This window comes from Paramormyrops kingsleyae, chromosome 1 (assembly GCF_048594095.1).
Source record: "Paramormyrops kingsleyae isolate MSU_618 chromosome 1, PKINGS_0.4, whole genome shotgun sequence".
Taxonomy (NCBI): Eukaryota; Metazoa; Chordata; class Actinopteri; order Osteoglossiformes; family Mormyridae; genus Paramormyrops; species Paramormyrops kingsleyae.
Window position 1 is genome coordinate 39,021,315 of NC_132797.1, and position 12,654 is coordinate 39,033,968.

Consider the following 12,654-nt stretch of genomic DNA (forward strand, 5'->3'; position numbering starts at 1 on the left):
AAAGGCACCTCATTATGCCATCTTTATGTTACTCAATAGGCTACTTTAAGAACATAGCAACCAAAGTAGGAAGAGTTGTTTACTATAAGCAAGTTGCCGTTAAATTGCCCTGGTTATAGCTGTTAAAGTGGATTTGTGTGGTGGTCCACTGCCAGGCTCAATCCAACATCGGCTGCTCCACCCAGCAGCTGGCTAGAATTGTTTTCTGAGGATACAGTATATGACATCATTGCCATCCTGTCACTGTGGATCTGGCTGTTTATTGGATCTATGCCGTGACATTTGACGGTGGTGCTGCTGCTGGTTGCTTTCATTACCAAATGCTAATTATTTGCAAAAGTCTAGCTGCAAGCAACTGACATCTGCACACACAACAAAGATCTTCGTATATCTTAAAGACTTCTGGGTACAAATTATTTAAAATGATAAAAAATATCTTTCTAATATAAATGATACAATACAGCAAAAAAATCTCAATAACATGCAATGTGACACAAACAACAACCAATTTCAAATGTAAGCAGTAGGTCAGAATAACACAAAGTAGCTACTCATTAAAAAAACAAAACAAAAAGAAACTGTAGAGAATGTCATTTTCGTCTCAGCTGTTTATAAATTAAAATATAGACATTAACAGGGTTTTTACAAGGCATATATATTATATAACAATGTTTAGTTTTATAATGTAATATGATTAAATGTATTAGTACATTTGCATTACGACTTTTGTCCATTTACGGAACTGAGCTTAATTTTCTTATAGTAAGATCAAGGACAACAAATATCTTTTTTTTTTTTTTTTAATGTAGCTTTTAAAGTATTATTTTATCAGCGCATCTTTTTTTTTTAGCAAACAGTCCACCTTTTCACAAAAGTTTTATGTCCTGTTAAGGTGTGAGTTTGTCCCTTTTTGAACTTGGAAGGAACGTGCTGAGAAAAAGGGGAACAGCCTGACAAACCAAGCTAGAATCCCATCGTTCTTGTAAGTAGGACCCAGCGGAAAAGGGAAGCCGTCTTTCAGATCCATTCTCGCTGGAGGAGCTAGAGAGAGCGCGCAGACTCCTCCTCATCTCCGGTGTCAAACTTGACATCAGCCCCTGAGCCGAGAATGGTAACTTGTGTCGGAATCGGAGCCCTCACATCAGTGGCATGCTTCGTGGAGTTATGTACCTCTTGTTGCCCTCTGAACTGCCGTCATGGATTGCAGCCCCCCTGTACTTTTTCTCGTCTTCTTCTCGTTTCTTTGCAAAGGACAACTGACTGGCAATGCCTCCAATGAAGGTAAGGTAACGTTTGGGATGAAAAGAAAGGCAGAGGCAGTCTTGCGCTACTTTTCGGGATGTCGGTGCTTCGGAGTCTGTTACGGCTGAAGTTTAAGTGATGCTCTGAATCTTACAAACGTGACAATAACATTTTCTCAAAATTTAAATTCAGGTCCGCCTTGCTTTGAATTGCGTTTTTGACAGTCCTTTTCTACATGGCGATATACTAAATAAAACGACACGGTCTATAGATTAGGTAAAAGTAAATGCAGCCTATTTACTGTATTATCATGCTTATTCTATCAAAATTGAAGATAACGTGTCAGAAAAGGAAGAGACGGTCTTGTGATAGCGACCTGTTTTGGTCTCCTGTAACAATATTGCGATGTTTCGGTATTAGACAATGCAACGTCCATAGCGCCCGAATATACGTATTACTGACTTAAAATCGCTAACATTTGAGTTTTATTACTTTAATTTCGGACACAGCTTTCTACACAGCTTTATTCACACCCGTATCAGTGTTGATGTTTTGGAGAGTGTACTGTTCTCACCAAAGGTGATCACAAGATCGGTGATCAGAATCTATCATTGCACCTCACACCGCATGTAAAATCATTCTTCTATTGTGTCTGGTGAGAAAGAGTCGATGCTCAACAAATAATTAAAACAACTGTCATGGATGTCTTCCGCTTGATTTAGTAGGCCTACATTATTCTTTCATTTCTATGACAAAATCGTGCAAAGATCGATGTAGAAACAGTACCACCACCAATGAACAACACCTTTAAGTATATTAAGTATGCTAACAAAAGTTTTCCATTTTAATGCATGTATCTCTTGTGTAAACATGATCGATTGGTGAAAATGAATGAAAATTCACACAGAGGAATGAAAATATCAAAGTCATGTCTCATCTAAGGTGAATGAACAAAAAGACTTTTGTCAGTGATGTCATATACCAATTCTGTCAAAATGCAATAACATGATTTAACACACATCGACTTATGTACAGCGAAGATATCCATACAAATACAATTGTGAGCCAAAATATTACAGAAATATTTTTTAATCAGCACGTTTTATGGACAATATAATTGTTGGTGTACTACGACTAATAAATTATTCAAATGTAAAGAAACCAAATGTTTGAGATCTATTTTTATAGTCCTATTTTTTTGACTGAGACTAACGGAGTACGGGCGTATTTCGTACAGGCCCTTTTAGTCGTTGGCAGCATATTTTACACACATCTAGTAAAGCTCGAAGGAAGTTTGAACTTCTCTGATTACTTATAGAAAATAGTCGAAGAGTAGAAATAAGAAAAATACAATTCAGCATATGATATAAATCTCTGTATACAATCTCATGCAAAAGAAGTAATCCCTGGTTCACCACCGTTGCATATGAACTATTAGCCTATTGGAGAGTGCAGGTGCTGCAAAATTAGTGTACAGGGTAAAGAGTGAACAAATAAATATACCAGGATATAAAAAATAATTCATTCAGTTCTGGGAGTACAGCCTACAATATGCTGTTTGTTACAAATGGTAATGTCATTTAGGCCTATTTCAACATAAATGGAAATGTCATGTATTGCAAGTTATACACCGAACTCGTGCCTAAAATATTATGACCACGATTTCCATAGTTCCATATTTAATTTTTCGATTTTACGGAAGTGACAGCCTTTATAATTAATTGCTGGTTACAGTGATTTATATGAAAAACGCTCAGCCGGAGTTAACTATTTTGCATTCTAAAGTGTCTTAATATAAAACAAATGTGAGAAAAATGAAGAAAATATGTAAAGGAGCTACAAACCGAATCTACAAGAAATATTAGAAGCCGATATATGACGTTATCTAGTCATTTATCATACTAAAACTGAGCTGCAAATTAACTGTGACCCACGTGTTCCAAAATTGTGACTGAGGCTAAATATCGATTCAAATGACGAAACAAAGTTTATCCTACCAGCCAAACAATGATCTGAAATAATTTTTCATTTTATTTTTTGCTAAATATGGCATTTTAACATGTAATTATTCTTCCATAATGTGTAAGACATATATAATAATATATCAAACTAAACGCAAGGTCACTATTGTATTACCGCATTTACTAAGTGTATTATTCTTAAAATGCTCAAGTGGCACCTAGACCTGACAGATTTTTTTTTGCTTTTACTTCATTTGTTTGTTTATGCATCTAAGCTTTTATTTAACTTGAATAAGAATCGCCCTTGATCCTTTTGATTCCCCCCCGATTTTATTCTTACTAAATCTTGAAGGAATAGGGCCTACCACCAGTAAGCGTCAGTATCGAGCTGCTACAGTTGAAGTGAAGACAGGGTATATGAACGGGTTGCCTGTTTTAACAACTCAAACTAACGTATACAGTATGACGAAGTATAACAAAACTGTTTAAAACATATGCTATTAATACAATATTTCTTTAACAAAGCATTAAAATACCATTTCGAAACGACAGTGTATAGGTCTACTTTGTTTATATGTAATTACCAAATATTAAAAGTGTACATATTAGTTATATACTGCTACAAGTTTCCATGTTTCACACATGCAGTTAACAGGTTTGTTTTGCCCTAGCAGACCTGATTTAACCAACTTTTTCTCTGCCACCTCCATAATTAAGCCGGCTAATTTAGTTATGTTGTTTTGCCTCTATGGCATCGCAGCAATCATACAGCAGTGACCGTTTTCGCTGCGCAAAAGATAGTTAACTTGAACGTTGTTGTTGTTGTTATAGTTGAGCATTATTTTAAAATGATGAACATTTGGGGGCATTTAAAATATGTCTAGTTTACGTTCCTCCTTTTTACATTTTACCTTCACCTTCTAATTATTTTCTGTAACTGTAATCATAACTTATATCCATTTATAGCAATAAGATAATAACAGATACGCTATTTACTAAAGTATAATATGTATTATTATTATTGTTACTACTACTACTACTACTACTGCTGCCGTTGTTGCACTTATAAATCCATAGATCACCTGGTCTGGAATTTTCTTTGCCTGGAGTTGTGTAATATGTTCTACCGAATTTAGCGTGTTGTTATTTTTTTAAAGATTAAAATATTTAATATGATAAAGTAATATTATAAATTTCCTACCTTTCACTATCATTTACTTGTAATTAAATCAATATAATACCTAACGGATCTGTACCCGTTATGTACAAGTGTAGATTGCTATCGTTTCCTTTAATAGCAGTTTATTTAGTATTTCATTTGGAAGTGTGACTGCATTAGTCCAGGTTTGCATCTTTATTTTGCAAATTATTTGAACCTTCTATCGTGAAGGGCATGGGTAAGAACAACTAAGCGCAGTTTAACTTGTTTGTAAAATATAAGTATTTGAAATATTCATACAGACAAAGCATCAGTGTTCCACGTGCAAATTCTCGATTTGTGGTTTGATTAACACGCACAGGTTAATCCTGAGAAGGTAACAGACTTCGCCTATAGGTCAAATTGACGTGCAGCGGCCGTTCGGAGTTCAGTCCGCTGAAACCCGCGGTGAGTGATGTTGTTGGAGTGCCACGTCCTACAGCAATCCGTTTAGGTATTATTCACCACGGTCCCTTTATTTTTTATTATAGCGGATGTAAATGAAATAAAGGCGCACGTCCGAGGCTGATTAATTTGCAAGGAAAATTAGATAACTTTCCACGTATGTACCTGTATTTAGGAGATAGATGAAATAAAACAGTTATTTGTCTAGGAATTTAAATGCAGCAGTAGGCCTATAATTCGTGAATAGGCTATCTCGGGAAAGCTCATATTATTTTCCTATAAAGTGAATTAATGTTCCGTGAATCTGAAGTCCTCATCCCCTTCTAACCTGCCAGCAATATATTATTTCAGCCTTTAGCTATTACTGTATTGAATCTGCAATTAGTTATCATTAGACCATTTTTCCGTGCCATTCCAAAAACCCGAATCCATATGTCTGAAAGGAAAGTGTTGAATTTTAGCATTAAAAAATTCCTGAAAGAGCGTCCGGAAAACATTTGACTGGGCTGAGGTTGGAGTAACTTTCAGGTGCTGAAAACTGCTAGGCATGCAAGTGACTTAAATGTAAGTACGTGCATATGTATTCTTGACTTTATAGCGTCCTGTTTGATTTTCTGTTAAATATCGTCACACTTCCGCTAGTGAACTCATTTATACCCTCTATAAACTACAGCATTCGGAAAGTTCTGGAGGAACGATTTCTTGGAACGATTTTTAAAATCTGGAATTCAGTTGAAAGTTAAAACGCTTCTGCTGGCTCTAACCAATACATGATACAAAGGAGTGATAATAATTTCTTCAATACGTATAAATGCAAATTGTTGATTAAAATTAAAACAACACATACACAACTCAGGAGCTTTGCTCTTGTTGAAAGTCCTACTGTATCTTGTTTTTCAAATGGGCAGATTGCCTAGTGAAACAGGCTTCTGTTTAAAGAAGCAAATGAATTTCTCTGCCATTTAACAGTGTTTATATAAGTAGAGTTAGTCCTGAGCGAACATGGTGTGCAAAGAGATTGACCCATCCTCAGCATGATGTAGAGTTTTATATAGACACTGGGCTAGGCCTATATCCTTTTTTTCCATTTGGTGTGATATTTATGCTTTAATCGGTTTTAAAATCAGTGAGGAACAAAGCTTGCCTAGTCGCACTCAAAATGTTCAGCAAATGGTAAAAACCCTGGGTGCATATCTCTTTAGAAAATGTTATGGTAATATAACACTGAAGGCCATTTTCATGTAATGACTAGAAAGTTAGTCCCCTACTTTCTGAATAGCACTCAGACCATAAGAGAAGCTGTGATATTTTACATGCTGAACATGTAAATGTGCATTTTTCGGTCCTGGAACATGGCATGCTTTCCAGTTCCTGCCCTGGAAATGGTGCTAGCTTGTATTTTTAGAGAGACGGACCCCAGAGCCATGGGCTCCCACTGGGACAGGGCTGGGCTTTTGTGAGCGATGGTGCCTTTCGGGAGGCCGGAGAACGTGCCTATTCACATCTCCTTGGAAAAAGTAGGCCCCCATAGACCTCCGGCTTGCCTGGTGTCGACCCACCGGGCTGGGCTGTTTGCCGGTGGAAGTGGTGACTGAGGAACGTGTCCTGAAGGTCCGGAAGACCTTGGGAACTGGGGTGCCTGGACATAGGCACACTGCACACATTTTTAAGGTGCTTCTCTGTCGATATTAAGGGAGCTTAGGGATATGATTATTTATTTATGCATTTTTTTTAAAAAGCCGCAAAATTAGATTTTTTTTTTTTAAAGAATTCCATATTGATAGACAGTAAATTACCACATTTTTCAAAACAAGTTTTCAAACTCTTAAAAACAAAAAAAATAATTGTCCAGAAATACAACAAACATTACAAAGAAGCTTTTAAATAAGTAGTATATGTGTTTGATTCAATATAAAAAATATAATACATTTACTGTTTTGTGTTTTTATATTTTATTCTAAATTTAATTAGAAAATTGCATACTAAATATGCTTCTTTGAATTTGAAATTATCAAAATTAATTTACAGCAAAGTGCCGTAAAAGCTTAAAGGCGTTTTGAAAGTTTTTATTTTATCCAAACATATAAAAACTGATTGAAAAATGCTATTTTTTTTCTTAAAGACTCTTAATGTAAGAGTGAAAACTATGCCTTGTGACCCCGGATCACAAGGTATCTAGAAAACCAATAGCTTAACCAAGATAAAAACAGTTTAAAACAAGAAAACTTCCTCAAAATCATTAAAAAATAAAAATTCTCAAGAAAAAATCTATTTTTTTTAATGTTCTTGATAATTACTTATTTTTAAAAAAGCTAGGAGATCACTCCAAAATAGCACTTATAAATAATTTATTAATATGTTATTGGGATTTAATTATCTAAATATTAAAAGATAGTCTTCGCATGCAGGACTGGCTGTCACCTCCACAGCAGATCAGATTGTTTTGTGTTTCTTTCGGAAAGAAGGCTTGGTGTAATGTGTGCTGGTCAAGATGGACGTTGGAGGTCTCCCAGCAGGCTTTGCGTACCAGATTTAACAGCGCCAGCTGCAGGAGAGGGTCCGTCATGGGGGCCGTGGGAGTGAAGGGACCGGATCCATGCTCTGAGTTCAGCTGGGTTTGATGGAGACTCGGCTTGGACGGCTGCCTTCGAAGGCTGGCCCCATAGGGTCTCAGGGATGCCAGCACCCTGGCGCATCAGCTCTCATATCTGCAGGTCTCATGGTGCCGCTGGTGAGTCGCCTCGTCCTCCTCTTGGCTGGGCTGCGTTAATGTTTCTGGCCAGATCCCCGAATGTTACTTTAAAGCCCCTTAATCTGCTGTTTCTGGCAGGGATGGGTGCCAGAGTCTCGATCTCTGCCATGCACGAGAAACCACATGTTTATGCTTTTCTGCATCATAAATATTGCAGAACAACTTTCTGGGTTAATACAATGAAAACTAAATTTGATTATCGAAGGTATTCCCTTTTCTGGCTTCAGTGCTGATGTCGGTAATCACTGAAGTTCTGTACATATTTGTGAAGAGCTGGATCTCCACTGTTCCTTTTCCTCTGCGGGGATGAGGTACACCATGACGAAAGGTAGAACAGTAACCACGGTGCAGCAATCTGCAAGATCTCTGTCTGAGGGCCAGCTTGGGTCCTTGCCTATTGTCTTCTTCCCATATAGATCCACCTACTTCTATCATTGTGCTTTCTCGATCCCAGAGATAAGCACTCATATCTCTATCAGTGATATTAGCTCTATCCCCTCTTTCCGGTACTGAGTGCCGGTCGTAGTGGGATGCAGATGCCAGATTACAACTGCTGGTCTTCTGCAGCTGGAGGGTTCACCCGCCAGTACAGTTGCCTCATTTATGCTCCCTAATTCCCTCGACCCGCCCAATTCAAGATTTGGTTCGGCTCATTGAGAAGTTTAAATTGGATCCAAACCCTGGTTTTTATCTGACGTTAGCTTCATTGCAGCTAGTGGAAGCTTTAGGCTACATGCGAGCTGCCTATCAGCTGTTTCACCAGCTCTCAGGTGAGACTCGCTTCAGGGTTTTCCAAACTATAATTGCGTAGGTGTCCTCCTGGCCCAACCCCTCGAGACACCCTCCTCTGAGGCACCCTCCTCTGAGGCACCCTCCTCTGAAGCACCCCCTCGAGACACCCTCCTCTGAGGCACCTGTTTTTGTGTGTCTGTTTGTCTGTTTTCACTTTCAGTCTAGTTTGATTTAAAGTAGGCCACGATACTTCTGAAATGCTCTGTAATATTATTAAAAGGGACACTTTTTGAAGAAATACATATTGCAAAGTTCTGTGTCGAGAATGATTAGTAAGCCTTCAATAAAGGATTGTTATGGCTTTAGCTTTAAGAAAACGTAAAGTAGAGCGGCCCTTTAATACATACTTGTAAAAAATTTTTAAAAAGGCAGAAAAAGAAATGAAGTGTTATATTGACAAAGATCAGAGTCATATATAGGCATGAAGAGTATGTGTAAAGCGTGCAGAGGCAGAATGCAGGCTGGGCTGCTGGGGGTGTGATCTGACATGCTGCAGACTCATTCTTCCCATGGCGCCCTGCTTGCTAACGTCACTCGCATGTCCCAGGGACCCGGTGTATGATGCTGTGTGTCAGAAGAGGCCCTTCCTCAGGCCTCAGAAGCCCGTTAGCGGGAGGGGACGTCGCTAGTTGTGGTGCGGGGCACAGTTAATGTGGCCCTTCAGAGAGATTAATTCACTGACGAATAGATTTGCTAAACTGCTTACCTATTTATGTATATTATATTTTTATAAGGCCTGTGGAAGCTTGCAATTGACTGTAAACTCTTTAGGAAACTCTTCATCATAATAGAAAATGTATGTAAAATGTAAAATGTAACTATATATCTTTTCCAGTAGGTCTATGGCTTTACCAACTACACTGTCCAATTTTTTTTACATCAGATGTTTTTACGGTTTTACTATTCCTATTTACTATTTTATTTATTTATCTCTTTAATATTTTATTGTCACTTACTATAGGGAGCCTCTCTGGGAAACATTTAATTGCCTGCATCTACTGCTGTTTGCTGTACTGTTGTGCTTTTCATAAATAAACTTTGAGTTGATTTTATTTGATTTGGAAGGAATTATTTAGGTTAATTTGATGGAAAATAGAAACAAAGCGGCTGTAAAATAAATTACAAGCACGCGTCTGTCTCACTTTGTTTCTCAATAGCAACAGACAGGAGTTGAAAAGTGTGACAAACCCCAAAGCATCATGGGAATCTTGGACGTACCTGGTCACCCTGAACACTGCCTCTGGATTACATCCTGTTGTTTATCTCATATTTCATGCAGATTTGCAGTGACTCAAAATCTTGATATTTGGGTGTTTGCAACATTTTAAGTAGCAAACAAGTAAGCACTAAGCAATCGTCACTGATGCGTATGGCCGCTTCTTTATCTTTCTTATGCTTTCAACTTTTAGCTTCCATGAGTTAAAAACAGCAAAAAATTTACAACTCTACAACCCCTATTTATCATCAAAGTGAAGAGTGCAAAATAGTGAATGATTCTAAAAATGTGGCACATGACCCTTGAAGATTATCGCTTTTGCATACAATCAGAGCTTAGATCTCTGTGAAGCTAATGACCTCACTACATACACGTATTGGATTTTGCTCCGAAGATATTAGGAGTAATATGCAGTTTTCTTGCCGCGCTATAGATGTTATCAGTAGAACAGCACTCAGAGGGCGATGGCCTGGCCGATTTGGATACCTGACAAAGGACCCCCTTAGCTTGACTGGGGGAGTTGTCTCTGAATCTTTGTTTTTGTCTTTACACGCAGTGAACATACTGGATTCTAAAGCAGGCCAAGGAGAACTAGGCTGGATTTCCTACCCGTCACATGGGGTAAGTGTGCCTGGGGGGTCCTGGGGAAAAGGGATCTGGGAGGATCAAGCTCGACTGACGGCATTGTTCTTGGGGACTTTGGTTTTATTCTTCCTCTGAGAAGCAGTAATGCTGCGGTTGCTCAGGGTTTAAGAACTCACTTGGATGGTCAGAGCATATGATAGAGTGTAATGATACCCAGACCATTTTTTAAGTTATCAGCACATATTAGAGTTTATGTTTTGTAAGAGACTCAACCAAGGAGAGATAAATGGGATTTAAAAAAACTGTATTTTATTTACCATCAGCTACGGTGACAAAAGTCACATGTTCTCACTTGCAGGTAATGGCATTGTTTGTTTATCCCACTTGGGGGCACTTGGCTATACGGGCTATTCTAACAAGGCCACTTTAAAAACTTTATTAAGTGTTTGAATTACCTGTTGGCACTTGTTAAAGCTAATTCAATCATTTGCTCCATATAGCTGCCAAAGCTGGTTTCCCAGTGCTGTGCATTTCCGAACCCATAAAAATTGGGCTATTTAAAGGGCCAGCGTTTGAAAAGTGAGAGCATAACAAAAGTCTCTTTGGGGGGAAAAAAACAAGAACCTTACTTGATTTTTTCATACTGTGGTATATGGGATGAATATAAGAATTAGGATCCATATCAAAGGCAGGGGAACGTCTTTTTCAAATTAATTTCAAATTGCAGTGATTCCCTATGTGAGATACATGGCACAAGGGGGCAAGTCCTCAAGGTGAATTATGTGTAATTACTCACAGCTCCCCCTGCTTTAGGCTTCTTAGCACTTCGCCCCAAAAGCTGTGCCCTCAGAAATTATTTTGTATAATATGCCAGCATGGTGTTGACACTGACGGATGGCCCTCCCACCTCCCGCCTGTGTGAGCACAAATAGCACAGGTTTAAACAAATCAAGAGCAAAGCCCATTGGATGGCGTGTCTGTGGAGCGTGCTCTGACATCCATCCCAGATATAAATATTCCTGTTAAGGGGTTGCTGGCTATGGCTGACTTTATTCTGGGTCTTTTGATTTGCTTGCCTCTTGACCTGAAATTTATCACAATCCTACTGGTCACTGTGATGAATGCTGTCATGAATACTCATGATGAGCTCCTTAAAATGAGCTCAGAGCATCCACAACATTCATTCAGTTTAATGTGATTGTTGCAAAATCTGTCTCCATAAGGAAAAATACTCTTGCTCAGCACGCATGCCAGTTTAAAAAGGATAAACCTTAAGTATAAAGGTATCGGCGCATACTTTTTATAGATAATTGTGGAGGAACGATGTACCAAACCTTCTGGTTGCAGAGATGCAGTCACCGCAAAATCAGGCTGGAATTTGGTCTGAAAGCAGGCTGAGGGGTCCCCAGCTGTACAAAGAAAAATGAAAACCTCTCTATAAAATGGGGATTAGCACTCCTCAGGGCCTGAGTGGGCTAAATGGGAAGAGAGCAGTGTGTTATGCTTTTCTCCCTCCATGAGAAGCTGCTGACTGATAGAGCCCACTTGTCTACGGCGGCCCGCTGCTGGAAATGTAAGCTCAGTTGACGCTAGGTGTCGGATCTTGGGTTTCTGGCAGAGGTGTGGGAAAGCCAGGTGGAGGCGCGCCATTTGTCTATGGGGTAAATCACCTTTCTGTCTGACTCGGGGCCCTGAAAAGGCTGCACATATTAATGAGCATCTTCTAAAGGCACATCATAGATTATGTTTTCTCTTGACCATAGATAATTAATTTTACATCACATTGCTGAATTTCTTATGCAGAAAACAGCACTGCAAAAGCCTTAGGCAGTCAAAGGAAATGATGTTTAAATGATCTTCATGTTGATGTCAAACTATGATATTATGTCTGTCAGCTTAGCCATTTGAACATGCCCAGTATTTGCACTTGCTGTAAAAACCACCAATGTATTTCTTTAACTCGACCCATGTCACCTCCTATTTGACTATTCAATAGCTCACTGGGTTTTTCAACTAATTTAATTAGGTAATTAATGGAGGAGGTGGTGAAATTATTGTGCATGTTTTAATGTAAAATTATATTTTTCTCTGAGCAAATATACACTCACCACCCAGATAAATAGTTTTAAACATTTTCTTTGACTGCCTAATACCAATGCACAGCACTGTATATAATTAATTTCTAGAAATAATGCTTCGGAAAATATATTAAAATAGATGGTAAAATAAGCCTGTTATATAAAAGTAATATATGTGTAAGCATTTTCAAATTGGGGACAAACATAACAGTTCGAATGAATGGCCCAGTGTGAAGTGTCACCTTACAGTACATCATGACCCCCCTTTGATCTCTGCCTTCAAGTGACGTGCTCACAGCTGTGACCTTCGGCCAAGCTAACTTTGGTGTGGGACAGGCTGGCTGTCGCCTTGCACAAGCACGGCCTTAATCACGTTCCTGGGTTTGCACTATCACTGTGTTCCGCTGATTCCTCTGGGCGGCCTT

The 12,654-nt window shown here is 38.6% G+C and overlaps 1 protein-coding gene across 4 annotated transcripts in view; it reads left to right on the forward strand.

Moving 5' to 3' along the window:
• The first annotated feature begins 1,026 nt into the window (after nucleotides 1–1,026).
• Nucleotides 1,027–12,654, forward strand: part of LOC111859055 (ephrin type-A receptor 3-like) — a 75,832-nt gene continuing 64,204 nt past the window's right edge. For 3 of the 4 annotated variants that reach the window (XM_023841384.2, XM_023841383.2, XM_072715510.1), the window contains exons 1-2: nucleotides 1,027–1,281; nucleotides 10,123–10,187. In XM_023841384.2, the coding sequence (XP_023697152.1) occupies nucleotides 1,197–1,281; nucleotides 10,123–10,187 (150 nt within the window). In that variant the 5' untranslated portion in view covers nucleotides 1,027–1,196. Of the gene's footprint in view, nucleotides 1,282–7,039; nucleotides 7,538–10,122; nucleotides 10,188–12,654 lie in introns of those variants that run through there. The other variant, XM_023841385.2, reaches the window with a different exon arrangement.